This window comes from Paramormyrops kingsleyae, chromosome 1 (assembly GCF_048594095.1).
Source record: "Paramormyrops kingsleyae isolate MSU_618 chromosome 1, PKINGS_0.4, whole genome shotgun sequence".
In the NCBI taxonomy this organism is placed as follows: Eukaryota; Metazoa; Chordata; class Actinopteri; order Osteoglossiformes; family Mormyridae; genus Paramormyrops; species Paramormyrops kingsleyae.
In genome coordinates, this window is record NC_132797.1 from 40,589,654 (window position 1) to 40,603,216 (window position 13,563).

The 13,563-nt window shown below is 44.3% G+C and overlaps 1 protein-coding gene across 4 annotated transcripts in view; it reads left to right on the forward strand.

The window, feature by feature from the left end:
• Window positions 1–13,563, forward strand: part of LOC111846855 (F-box-like/WD repeat-containing protein TBL1X) — a 32,565-nt gene that overhangs the window by 16,322 nt on the left and 2,680 nt on the right. For 3 of the 4 annotated variants that reach the window (XM_023817527.2, XM_023817524.2, XM_023817528.2), the window contains exons 3-14: window positions 4,733–4,837; window positions 6,165–6,310; window positions 6,675–6,927; window positions 7,225–7,357; window positions 7,436–7,577; window positions 7,664–7,727; window positions 7,866–7,963; window positions 8,469–8,529; window positions 11,947–12,068; window positions 12,259–12,333; window positions 12,605–12,732; window positions 13,225–13,390. In XM_023817527.2, the coding sequence (XP_023673295.2) occupies window positions 4,780–4,837; window positions 6,165–6,310; window positions 6,675–6,927; window positions 7,225–7,357; window positions 7,436–7,577; window positions 7,664–7,727; window positions 7,866–7,963; window positions 8,469–8,529; window positions 11,947–12,068; window positions 12,259–12,333; window positions 12,605–12,732; window positions 13,225–13,390 (1,446 nt within the window). In that variant the 5' untranslated portion in view covers window positions 4,733–4,779. Of the gene's footprint in view, window positions 1–1,864; window positions 2,555–4,732; window positions 4,838–6,164; window positions 6,311–6,674; window positions 6,928–7,224; window positions 7,358–7,435; window positions 7,578–7,663; window positions 7,728–7,865; window positions 7,964–8,468; window positions 8,530–11,946; window positions 12,069–12,258; window positions 12,334–12,604; window positions 12,733–13,224; window positions 13,391–13,563 lie in introns of those variants that run through there. The other variant, XM_023817529.2, reaches the window with a different exon arrangement.

Consider the following 13,563-nt stretch of genomic DNA (forward strand, 5'->3'; position numbering starts at 1 on the left):
CTGGTCCCACCAAGGCCAACGTGCACGAACGCATACTGGTGCCATCAATTAATATAGAATATGCCCAGATTCTAGCCTAAACATTTTTTCAAATGCTTATTCAATGGAGATTCTGAGGTAAAGGAAAGTGACTTGAAGCGTTTTATAAATTATAAAGGTAATTTCATTAAAATAATAATATAAAACAATGCGTCGATTTAAAATTTTGATGTTGATGCATTTTCAGCATCGATGTCATCGACTACGTCGGCTAATTGCGGCAGCCCTAGTACGACATTGAGTGTCATGAAAAGTTGTGGTTTCTAACATGGAGAAGAGCCAACGTTGAAATGTATTTTGTCATTATCTCTGCCAGATTGCTTTTTCAAGTCTACACTTTCTTCAGAATACAGGATTTGTGCTTTGACACAATTGCACTGTTCATGAAAAACGTGTCATATTCCAAAGAGGACCATCCCTAATCCGAATGGCTTGTATACTTAAAATTACCCCGACCAACATGGTGAAACCTCTCTGTTTTGGTAGACGTGGTTCTGTTTCTATTTTTGTCAGAGGCATGGGAAGCTTAAGGGAGTGCATGCATCCGTAGCTAATTGTGGGTTATGGTCTTTATTCACCTTTTAGGCCCCCAGGGGGGGATTTCAGGGTAGATGGTAGGCCATGTACCACTGAGTTCAGAGGGTGTTAAGTTACTGAGGTGGGGGGAGGATTGACATGCCCCACAATACCCACAGGAAATACACTCCTGTTTGAGATTTTCTATAAATTAAGTATCTTTAATTGGAAGGCTGCAACCCCCCCTTGGGAATTCCCCACACTTCTTCGTACGACATACTTAAAGGCGGCAAGTATGATGCGTGATATTAAAAGCCGGGGGCCCCCTGTCGTGGTGACTGCTCAGCTGCCTTTTCAGTGGCCTGTTTGTCTTCTGGTTTTGAGTCACTCCCGAATCATCGCCGCGCCTCTGAGCTTCTAGCAGAGATTATTTTAGCAGACTTTCCTTGAATAATTGCCTGACAGCTTGTTAGTCACTCTTCCTGCTGCTCCATAGACTAAACACCCAGTGAGAGCGTAGCTTGCAAAGCATTGAATGGTTTAGATTCAGCCCCTGTTTGCACCTTGGGTATGCGCATAGAAAAGCATGATTTGCTGTATGGAATTGGGTCAGCTGTGCTGCACTGAGAGGCTGCTTGAGTAAAGCCCATTCTCATGTACGGTCTATGCCCCCCCGTCCCTGACAGTAATGATAAGTTACTGAAATATGACCCGGCTTTATTTCCCATCAAGGCATTAATATTTACATTGCCTGGGAGATCTTTTTCAAATGGAAACTTTTGAAGATGATTGAACACGTTCTATGGTACCATGTAGATTCCTTTTCCGAATTTCGGGTGCTAAAATTCGACATTTCTTGTAAAACACTTTTGATTTGCTCTCTCAACTGCATTACGCTATTTAATCATATTTATTAATGCATTCAGTCCCATTAATGCATAAACCAAAAAGGGAAGGATTTGTCACTGCTTATTTTAAATGTAGGCTCTCTGTGAGTAATGGATGTGGCTACACCAAGGCAGTATGCATACGGACCCCAAAGGCAGAGTATTTTAAGCCTGGAGAACTTCCAGGGAAGGCTCTGCCTTGGAAGATGCCGGGAAATGGATGCTTGTGGCTTCTGCCCTCTTCACACTAACCTTTTTGGGTTTTATTGTTAGATGCCGGAATCTACACCTTGCTCTCTGCAGAGGTGGGTCATACTCTGAAGACACCCACATGTCCCTCAGAGCTTAACTCCCCAACCAGATAAGATTAAATGTTCCCCTTGGGCTATTTGTTGATCCCTGGACAAGAACCTCTGTTAGTTCAGTCACATGTGTGGATTACTGGAGCACACGCCCATGTGCCCCCCCTCGAAGCACCCAAATAATTGGATGTTGCTTAGCGGTGACTGCTCCTGGCTTTTGATGTTCAGGGCCCAGCCAATACCACCTCATTAGCTAATTACCCAGGGGGAAGATGGTGCTTTTGTACAGAGAGATCCAAGCTTGGGCTGCCCCACAGTGATGATGATAAGACGACGAATGGTCTGTTCTATAGCAGCCATATACAATGGGCCAAAAATCTGCAGTCTATGCTTGTGATGTGTAATTGCTGAAGTGTCCATGTGTAGCTATTGTTTGTTGTTTTCAGAGAGCTTTACGTATTAGCTAAGTGATAGAGGCGTGTTCGTTAGCGTTACAGATGGTTTTTCCACTGAAACCGAAAACGGCTTATGCTTCGGGGCTTGTTCTTTTGAAGCTGAGTGCTGAAACTCTGCCCCATCAAATATTCATCACACAGAACTATTACGCACACGGTTCATCTAGTGTGTTAAGCCTACATGTTCTGATATGATACGACGGCTGTTTCTGCACATATCTCTATTACCCCAACTTGCCCTTTCTGTCTGTCTCTTGGCTTAGAGCTGTATCCCCTAAAACATATAATATATGCTTTCTGTGGCAGTCGGCAGGAAAATGACCGTCATGGACTAAATCAAAGTTAAAGATCTCAGGTCAGTTAAACACGTATTTCACTTCTAAACAAACCGAGCCTTTGGTTTTGCTTACTTCGAGGTGCTCAATGGACAAAGAGTTTTTTTTCCATTTAGCTTGTGAAACTAATAATTTAAGTCTTTAAATTGAGGCTGTGTTATCATCAAAGGTCCAGTCATTGTTCTCCTTGGCTAAGGGCAGGCGGGCCGGGGGGAACTCTCTCTTTATGTATCCTGTATTTTTTCCCCACATCAAACTATACATTTATCTAAATGATTCCAAACATTGCCCTTTCTTTGCTATTTTCTGGGAAAATAAAGTTGCAGTTGCTTCTATTCATAACTGGATGGATCTGAAGTAACACTGCTCATACAGAAACATTTTTTTAAATATTGGCTCATTCAGAAGTCCATAGTATTTAGCAGTTGTATAAAGATGTGACTCAATGGTAAAACTGATGATTAGTTGTGCATAAATATATATTAAATGCAATATACTTTTAAACGTGTTACAAATGTAATGGTCCCCCCCCCCCCCCCCCCACACACATACGTTTTCCAGTCTGCAGCATGTTGCTCCCTATAATACCCTGCAGAAGTCGCTAAACCTCAAAGCGATCTTTGTTGCCCCAACGATGAAATTCTTAAAGCAGCCCTTAACATGTAAGATACGTGAAACCAGGCATACACTGTAGGTAACCACATTCCATCTTACTTCCTGGCCCCAAAGCATGGAGTGCAACCCTGTTCATATTTGGATTGTAGGCTTGTTGTGATCTAGAAGACTTTATTTCAGAAAATGGATCATTGACTCTTCCGGGATGCAGAGTTTGTTCTGTTCACAGGTACAGGAAGCCGTATTTGGCTTCTTGGCAGCATAGGCCGATCTAGGAGGAGCATCAGCCCAAAGCTATAGCTGTTAATGCTCTACAGAATTTTAATACATTAGCTTCTGCCCCAGTGGTTTGATGTTCAATTTACACTGTCTAGCAGCGGAAAGTTATTAGATTGAAGCATTACTTTTGTATTCCTTTCATGTACTTATTCATCAAGGCATGCTTGACTTCTTCCCGAGGCTCTCGTGTGGCTTCCTAAAAGAGATCATGACATGAACCCAAAACAAAATGGCTGTCTAAAGGAAGGTCTGAGAATTAGACTGCATCTCCTTGAGGGAAGATGTGTCTGTTATCCATCATTTGTGGATGTGTTAACTTGTACCAAGACTAGTGAGATGACCTTTCCAGCCCTGCTCTGTGTGCTGGTGTCTTGCAGAGTTCTGTCACCCTGGTCCGGGTCAGTCCCCAATTCGGCTTTGACTGTACTCCTAGCCAGTGCTACTGGTCAGCTCCACTAAACGCTCGACTCTGGCTAAGAGACTGAATCAGCGTCAAACCCAGTGTCGTTATCTGGTAATGAAGATGCAGCGTGTGTGTTCAGCAGCCCAGGTTTCCAAGTAAACATTCAAAGCACAAAATAACATTGTGTAAAACAGGACACGTCTGATGGCTGTATTCAGGAAGACCACACCTCCCTGTTTCTGTTCAGCCAATGGACTCCAAGCTTGTCCGTTATCACCCACCAACCCGATGAAGGTTTTTTCAGTAAAAATGCATTTTTGTCTCACTATTTAGAAAACAGAATTTAGTAAAATACTGTCATGCATTAACTAAACTTTGCAGTTTCCCAAATTCCTCAAAAGAAATGAAATGGCCCCATTTCAGTTTAACTAACAAGCACCATCGCATTTTGTGATGCACTAGTCTGATGAGTTGGGGGTTAGATGCAATGCTGCCCTCAATTTGCCATTTTCTAGCAGTGCCAAAGTCGGGCAAAGTTGGCTGAGCAATCCATTGTTTACAATTTCATCATGTAATTTGTGTGTCTGGAATGCAAAGGCCTTGTGTGCTAAAAGGTTTCGTGTAGCTGTGTAGTTGTTGTATTTGCATTTTTTCTTTCTTCCTGGTTTCTGCATAAACACCAAGGGAGAACACCTGCGCCTTTTCAGTGGGGTTCTTTACATTAGACATTACAATGATTTTTAAGTTATGCATCTTTGTCTATTTTTTACACAATAAATTGAGTGTTTTACTTCACTGGAGCACATGCATCTAGAACTTAAAAATCTGATGTAATGATGAGCCTTGAGAGCCCCAGAGTGCCGCTCTCGTCCGTTCAGCTTCCCCTTTTCTGTCTCGCCAGAGTGGGCCCACCTGTCGTCCTGACCTCATACAGTGAGGTGGGCTAAGATGAGTATAACCAGCGATGAAGTCAACTTCTTGGTTTATCGGTATCTCCAGGAATCAGGTATGATCAGCTTCCCCCCCCCCTCCTCTGTTGTTTGTCTTCTTATTTCATGTTAGTTTTCTTTCATTATTATAATTTTTTTAAAGATAGCTGTGGCTTGCCAATACCTGCGTACCTCCTAACTAAGTGCACGGCCCCGTTTTCCTGCCCAGATGAATGTGGCTGAAGCTGAGCGCTTCCCTGCTATAGGGTTCCGGCAGCTTCACAAGGTCACCTCTGATCCCCACTTTCCTGGGTAGTCCTTGTAAAAGTGAGGCCCCTGGGCATGAAGCTGAGTTTACGTCCCGCTGCCCCGTTCTCTGTAAAGCTTCAGAGATGCCAGCTTCAGAGATGCCCTCATTCGGGTGGAGTCAGCGACACTGATTGGTTCCCTGTTTGTGTCACTGTCTAAATCAGCATGGGGGTGTGATGAGCGCTGGGTTACTTTCCTGTATCGGCCCCGGGGTATCATGACCCTAACTGGGTTATCTGGGCTACTGGCTTGAGCGAGCACTTCCCCTCACGGGCCCCATCCTCCTCTGCAGCGCCCCCTTTCTGCCAATTTTTCCCTCTGCTATTCACAGCTGGCTGTAAATCAGTTGCAGGGTGGAGGGGACATTGCTATCCACCCAGCTGAACACACATCTGCAGCAGCTTTGTGCTCCAACAGAGAATGTTAAACACCGACATAAATGTATAGAATGCGGAGAGTCCATGTACTCTGCTCTGTGACAAATAAATGCCAGTCTTTATTGTCTTACAAAGAATATTAAACGGTTATGTGTTTTCGTTATTTAGAGCAGTCTCTAGAAGAGTGTAATTAAAAAAGATTTTATTTTTGCCTTTTTTTCTTTTAGAATTCACTTGTTCTTTTTTACTCTTTGTGGTGTGACGTTCATCTTGACCCAAAAAGTCGGTGAGCGATAATGGGATTCCTTGACTCTGTATTTTTTAGTGGACTCAAGGTTTTGGTGAAAGCTTCCTCAGTGGCATATCCATGACACTTCCTTATTATTCTGGTCTTTAAGTCCTTGAATATGGAACAATATACAAGCATGATCATAAACTGGCTTTGGGCCTCTTTCCGGAAAATTTCCCCAGCAGATTAGTAACGCAGTGATAAGGATTATTCAGGAATCCAACAAAACATTTTAACCAACATTAAACTGAAAGGATGCTTCAATCATGCTGTATCCACGAGGAAGTCACATGTGCTAATTTTGGAGGAATGAATGAAACTCTATGTTGTGTGTGCCTGCATGTTAGGTGGAGGTGTGTGTGTGTGAGAGAGAGAGAGAGGAGCTAATAGGCTTCTGTCTGTTCAAACTCCCTCACACGTGTATTTCAGGTTTCTCACACTCTGCGTTCACCTTTGGCATTGAAAGCCACATTAGCCAGTCCAACATCAACGGAACGCTAGTGCCCCCTGCTGCCCTTATATCCATCCTGCAGAAGGGCCTTCAGTACGTGGAGGCAGAGATTAGCATCAACGAGGTGACTGACCCGGCTTTTTTGGTCATGATATTTCATATAAAAAAGTGCAAGGAATGTGCAAAGTGAGATTTATGATCCTAGAGGGTACTTCTAACAGTGAGATGATTGTGCTACTAAAACAGATTTGCATGTTGGAGATATCCAACCTGAAGATTGTCTTGGAGGTTTTGAAAATATCTAATAAACTGTACCTGACCTTTAAGATACTCAGTTGAGCAGATGGGTAAAATAGTATCAAGTACATTTGGAAACAGTTTGTGATGCAACATTTGCTGGTGCTGTGTTTATATATTCCCCTGTACACTGTCTGGCCTTTACACATCTCCCCTGCTGACACACGGAGCACATCGTGTCTCTGTCACAGGATGGCACCGTCTTTGACGGCCGCCCCATCGAGTCGCTGTCACTCATCGACGCTGTCATGCCCGACGTGGTGCAGTCACGCCAGCAGGCCTTTCGGGAGAAGCTAGCCCAGCAGCAGGCCTTTCGGGAGAAGCTAGCCCAGCAGCAATCTGCCAGCACCGTGGCCATGCCCGCCATAAGCGCCAACCAGCCGTGCGTGCCGAAGAACGGCGAGGCCACACTTAATGGGGACGAGAACGGAGGACACTTTCTGAGTAAGGGCCCTTTAATCTGTGTGTGGGGGGGGGGGGGAATGGGAACGTGACCCACGGCTCTGCGATGCACTGTGTTTTCTGTTCAAAGATATCTATGTAATTGGTGTAATACTCTACCTCATGAGTGTAATTGTATGTCAGTTGTGTGAGATGGTGGAGTAACGATGGTGTGAAAAGGCCATCGTGCTCAGAAGCTGCCGCACTCTCATTTTGGGTAGTAGCACCGGAAAGCGGATCATGGGGCAGGTACACAGTTCTGTTACACCGTGCGTGGTGATGGGATCTTTCCTGTCACAGACAACCATGCCGAGCCCATGGAGATCGACGGTGAGGTGGAGATCCCCGCCAGTAAGGCCACGGTACTGCGGGGGCACGAGTCCGAGGTCTTCATCTGTGCCTGGAACCCCGTCAGCGACCACCTGGCCTCTGGGTGAGCTCTCCTGACCGGACAGCCTGCCTCATCCCTGAGTGGTGCGTGATCACTCACCCCAGCCCCCAACCCCCCCAGATCTGGTGACTCCACAGCACGGATATGGAACCTGAGCGAGAGCAGCTGTGGAGGCTCCACCCAGCTGGTGCTCAGACACTGCATCAGAGAGGGCGGCCAGGATGTCCCCAGCAACAAGGACGTCACCTCCCTGGACTGGAACGTAAGCCTCGCCACGGCCATGCGCATGCAGTGACAGTGAGGCGACGGTCTGCTCATAACTGGTGATCTATGTCGTGTCCCCCACAGAGTGATGGCACGCTACTGGCCACTGGCTCTTACGACGGCTTTGCCAGGATATGGACGAAAGATGGTACCTTTTAAAATACGCCCTTAATGCGTTTACAGCCGCTTTTACTGAATCCCTTTGCGTAAATAGCGCATTATGTGAATGAGATCCCTGTGCATTGAAAGGCAGACATGGAAACTAATTATTTCTGCTTGCTTGCAGGTAATCTGGCCAGTACTTTGGGACAACACAAAGGCCCTATATTTGCACTGAAGTGGAACAAGAAAGGAAACAGCATTCTGAGTGCCGGTGTGGACAAGGTGCGTTGGGCCTCCTCAGGCTTGCCCTTCTCTGTGAGCCAGGGGAAGCTCCTTTAACACCCTCTGGACCTCGGGATGCTGTCTGACCAGAGCAGCACCTCTGCCAGGTCTCTTAATCAGGGGGCGACTTTTCCTAGAATAGGCTATTGGCAGAGTAAGCTGGTGCGGGCAGAGTTCTTGAGCTTGTGTAGTTGAGGATTCAAGGATTCAAATGCTTTGTGACTTGTACAAGTACAATGAAATATTTGCTTACATACATCCCTTCAGACTTCAACATACAATGATAAAGAATATTGTGTAGCAGATGACAAAATGGTGAGGACATAATATACAAGCAATATATAAAGCATAAAAACATTATACAAACCATATACAGTATGCTCACATTATACAAGAACATACTGTGTACAGTATACAGTAACATACAGTTTGGAGAAAAAAGTCCTGAGGTTTAAAGTGGCAGCAGGTAATAAATGAGTAACCCACCCCCCATCTACCCCTCCAGACCACCATTATCTGGGACGCCCACACCGGTGAGGCCAAGCAGCAGTTCCCCTTCCACTCAGGTGGGTTGCAGGACACTCAGATGCTTTCATGACGTCACGATGAGTGTCACCACCATGTTGGGTCCCAAAGGCCATAATTTGCTATACTGTCCGCATGTTGTGTGATGGGGCGATAACCGTATGTCATTTTATAGACTTACTGGAAGATTCATCAGAGCAAGGGAATTGAAAAATGTGTGTAAATTCTGAGCTGCATAGTTTCAATGGGGAGCATAGGAGAAAGTTGTGGGGAGTGAAGGGAGTCTTCGGGGGTGGTGGCTGTCACCCCAGTGTGTGCCTCTCCCGTCTCCTGGGAGTTATCTCCATTTTTCACATTTAGATTAAAATTACAACGGGAAAGAAGCTCTTTCTGCAGCATGAGCTTTATGTAGGGGCAGATTTTCAGGTGAATGGGCCATACCAATGAAGGGTTGGGTGGCAGTTGCTTCCAGCAAAAAAATGGGATGACAACAGGGTAATCGAAACTAGTGCTGTCCCAAACGATTATTCTTTAAACGATTAATCTAGCGATTTTTTTTTTTTGATTATTCGACTAATCTAACAACTAATTTTTTGATTGATCTGACGATAAATTTATTGATAAATTATTTTCAAGTTAGTCATTTAATACAATTCACCCTCCCCGCCACACATTATTCTCATTAATATTTCAATTTATCAAAAACATTTCTTAAACATTAGAGCATTAACAAAAAAGGCAAATCTTAAGAGATTCAATAGGATTTCTATTAGACTGAAGTTATTAATAATCACTGCAATAGTTTTTACTTAATGATTTCAGTACACCAATTTGACTAATGTTGAAATAGATGCTAAAACACGGAATGATTTCATCACTAGAGAAACATGTTTTTAACAAACACTAGCAAAGGTAGCTTATAGTTCAGCTTACTTCAGTGAGCAAGAAACGATTTAGGCTACAGTGTGTAAGAGTAGTCGTAAACGATAATTTGTCTCACTCTTACATGACAGAATAAGTAAGCAGAAAATATAAAACGGCTGAAACAGCGTCATTAACGTCAGTTACAGTAGAGGTGCAGAAAAGGTGTCATGACTGAATTATTCCCAAGCTTTGGAAGACCGCGTGCGAGCCTTTTTGCCGCGTATTTCTCCAGAGGCTCCAGAGCTCTGCTGGTAGACGCGGCCATGTTGCCTCGTGCGCAGATTTCCTTTTTGCAAGGTGGTAGGAAATGTCTCATTAATATTTATGAGAGAAGTGCTACATGATTGGCCAGTGCATGCCTTATAAAATAGTGTGGCACTGCTGGCACTGGCAATATTAGACAAAACTATATCGGAATTCAGTCTATAATTGATATAGTTTTAACGGTGCCAGCAGTGAAACAACTAACCAGCTTATTAGCGGAATAACTTTGTATTGTAAATGAAAACCACGCCACAGGTCCAATAAATAAAATATTGTAGCTCTCGAGTGGTGAAGGGATCATCAGGTGGACAGTAAAGTTCAGTTATTAGCAGACAGTTTTACTGCACGATTCTTAAAAGGACAGTGTTAACGTGCTCCTAAGGAGATCTCCCTTACAATACGTTGAGCTTATCACTAATTAATGCATTGCAGTTACAAAACATTTACGTAGTTTTACATAATGCGTCGACACTAAAATTCCACGTCAATGCATTTTTATAATCAACATCGTCCATTATGTCGAATAATCGTCCCAGCCCTAATCGAAACACAACTGTATAGGGAAAGTTGTTCTCGATCATTAGGATTTGCTTTTAAGGCACTACACGGTCATTAGAATGTAAGGGCGATCAGGCTTAGAGCTGGGTGGTATGACCAAAAATATATATCATGGTATTTTTCAAAGTTATATCGGTTTCATGGTATACGACAGTATATGACTGGACGTTTACCACACTTTACAGGACACATTTTTGTTTTACGTTTTTGCATTGTTCCCACGTTAACTATATTATTTTATTATTAGCCATTGCACTTATCCGCTACCTTAATGATAACATTCGGCTAACGTGTTTGTTGGCTAACTGCTTATAGATAAACAGCTAATGTTAAGGTGTGCGCCAGCCAAGTTAACATTTTTGATAAGTGTTTAATAGTTCAGTGTTACTGGAACACAAGCTTTACTGAGCTCGCAAAATTTCTCATAAAGACCGGGATGTCGGTCTTTAAGATGCTTCGCCAGGTTTGACGTGTTACTTGACTTCGTCCCCACAACTTTGTAGCGCTGTTTGCATAGAGGCTTATCGACATCCTTAGCCTTTCCATGCTCGTCTGCAAAATACTTCCAAACTGCGCTTTAGGCTTTTTTTTTTTTTTTTTTTTTACTAAAGCAGCTTTTGTGAAGTGCCTTCAACTGCAGCATATGCTATGTTTGGCCAACTCAGTATGTGAGCATTAACCAGCGCGAATGCGTTCAGTGGCTATTGAGATGAGGGGTACTTTGTGAAGTGTGCCGAATGGCAAAAACCGCACTGTTGGTATCAATAATGGTGAAAATTAATCAGATACTAATTTTTAATTTCGATTAGTATCTGAGAATTGATTTTTGACAAGCCCAGTGTCTCATTATTTTCAACTCCACCTTCAGCTATATCTTCCGTTTCTGATCTTTGGCGGTACATTTTTAGCGGTGCAGCAGTGAAAAAGGTCCCCCCTTAAGCAGTTTCCAGCTGCGCCACTTTCCGAACATTGTGTAGGCTATTTAAACCGGTATTGCAGTATCATAACAATTCATATCATAACAATAATAAAAAACTGTTTTCAGTATGAAGCAGTATACCGCCCAGCACTAATCAGGCTTTTTCAGTAGCCGCTTATGAGTTTTACATTAGACCATCCTCAGATTTCCATTTTTAAAGACTCATTTTTGCATTCTGACTTTTGAAGCACCCTTATGTTATGTCACTGAAGACCTGTCTATATATTTTATATTTACGTTACTAAGTAGAGGACTGGTTGAAGAGTCCTCACACCTGGGTTTGAACAGCTAACCTAAAGCTTATCCCACAATCCTGCATATGCACTGACCCTTTGTGGATATGATTGGCCGCCCCTGCCTTAGGGTGCTGTATCTATTATGGTGCCAGTATAAATAAACATCACATGACTGCAAGGGCTCACTGATAAGTGAGGTCATGTGATGCCAGCATATGGCTTTTCCTCTTATTGGAAACTGTGTCCTCTCTGTTGCCGTGTTGAAATCGTCGCCTGTCTCTGCCAAAGTTAGTCATTTGGTGTCATCCTGACCCCCCCCCCTCCCCCCCCCCGGAAGTTAAGCATGTGTAGTGTTTCTGAATAATGCACCAGGGCGCTACAGAAATGCAGGACTAAGGCTGAGGTGCAGCCCTTCTAGATGATGTCTGATGGAGCAAAGCTGTGAGGTATGGAATCAGCCGAGTTCCAACCCGCTGGGTGTGTGTGTCCCTCCGCAGCTCCCGCCCTCGACGTGGACTGGCAGAACAACACCACCTTCGCCTCCTGCAGCACCGATATGTGCATCCATGTGTGTCGGCTAGGCAGCGATCGGCCGCTCAAGACCTTCCAGGGACATTCAGTGAGCCCCTCCCGCCATCACACACCCCTGCTGATATCGTCTCCCTGTTGCCACGGTATTTCCCTGGAAGTCTGGTATTATTAGCCCTGACACGTGGCTGCAGGTGACGGAGATGCCAGGCGGTAACCATGGGTGGGACCCAGTGGGGCCAGTAGGCGGGGTCTTGCTCAGCCGATTGATCTCTTTTTAGAATGAAGTCAACGCCATCAAGTGGGACCCATCCGGCATGCTGCTTGCCTCCTGCTCCGATGACATGACTCTGAAGGTAAGGCGGCTGTCAGGGACGCCCTCCTTTCTCGGTTTAGCTCACTGGGGACTGTTTCTTATTTTAGACTTCCTGTTTTGACGTGTCTTAGCAGGTTCCCAGTAGTTACGATTAAATCGGCTCTCTGAAGGGCTGGTTTCTCCTCCATTTATCCTAAACCGCGAGTAGTGAATTGTATTATCAGCCACGCTTCGGTCTACTTAGCAAACTGTGCCAGCAATTATGTTTTTTCTTTTTTTTTCTTTTCTTAAATGTGTGCCTCTCCTGCCAGATCTGGAACATGAAGCATGATTTGTGTGTACACGACCTACAAGCACACAGTAAAGAAATCTACACCATTAAATGGAGTCCCACGGGCCCTGGGACCAGCAATCCAAACTCTAACATCATGCTCGCCAGGTAGACACAAACATCATGCCGGGGTGGGGTTGTCATGTTTGTAAATTGGGTCAGCTGGTAGAATTTAGCCAGATTATGCTGTGGTCAGCACCTTGAGCTTTGACTTGACCAATGTAACTATCCAGAAAAACACGTGAACATTCATGGCATGATATATTCAGTTATTACTGCAAGAAAACCTTGGTCCAAGGTTTGTCAGAAATACCCAAACGGCAATAACGGCCATTTGAATTGAAATGTCAGTGCATTAGCACCAATCATTACTTTAATTAATAAATGACCTTCCATAGAAGTGGTAGATGTTCAATAAGCTTACCCTGAATTCTTGAAAATATTATAAATTTGTGTGTGTGTGTGTGTGTGTGTGTGTGTGTGTGTGTGTGTGTTTTAATTGTCAATGGAACAAGTGAAGAAGAAATATTAGTGTGTCAAATTATATTAAATGTTGAGTGGGGGGGTGACCCACTGTATGTGTGTCTTTCACACCCCCAGTGCCTCTTTTGACTCCACGGTGCGTCTGTGGGATGTGGAGCGTGGCGTCTGCATCCACACCCTCACCAAGCACCAGGAGCCGGTCTACAGCGTGGCGTTTAGCCCTGACGGCCAGTTCCTGGCCAGTGGCTCTTTTGACAAGTGTGTCCACATTTGGAACACCGCGGTGAGTGGCCGGTCCTCGCCTGTGCTTACTCAGACAACTCTTCATCACACTATTCTGTAAAGTCTAGAAACTGTAATGTGTGTAAATCCCAGGAGGGGGACTGTTTCTGAGATGCAGGAACCACCACGTCTGGCACTGACAATCGGCACACATTCATAATGGCTTAGATCATG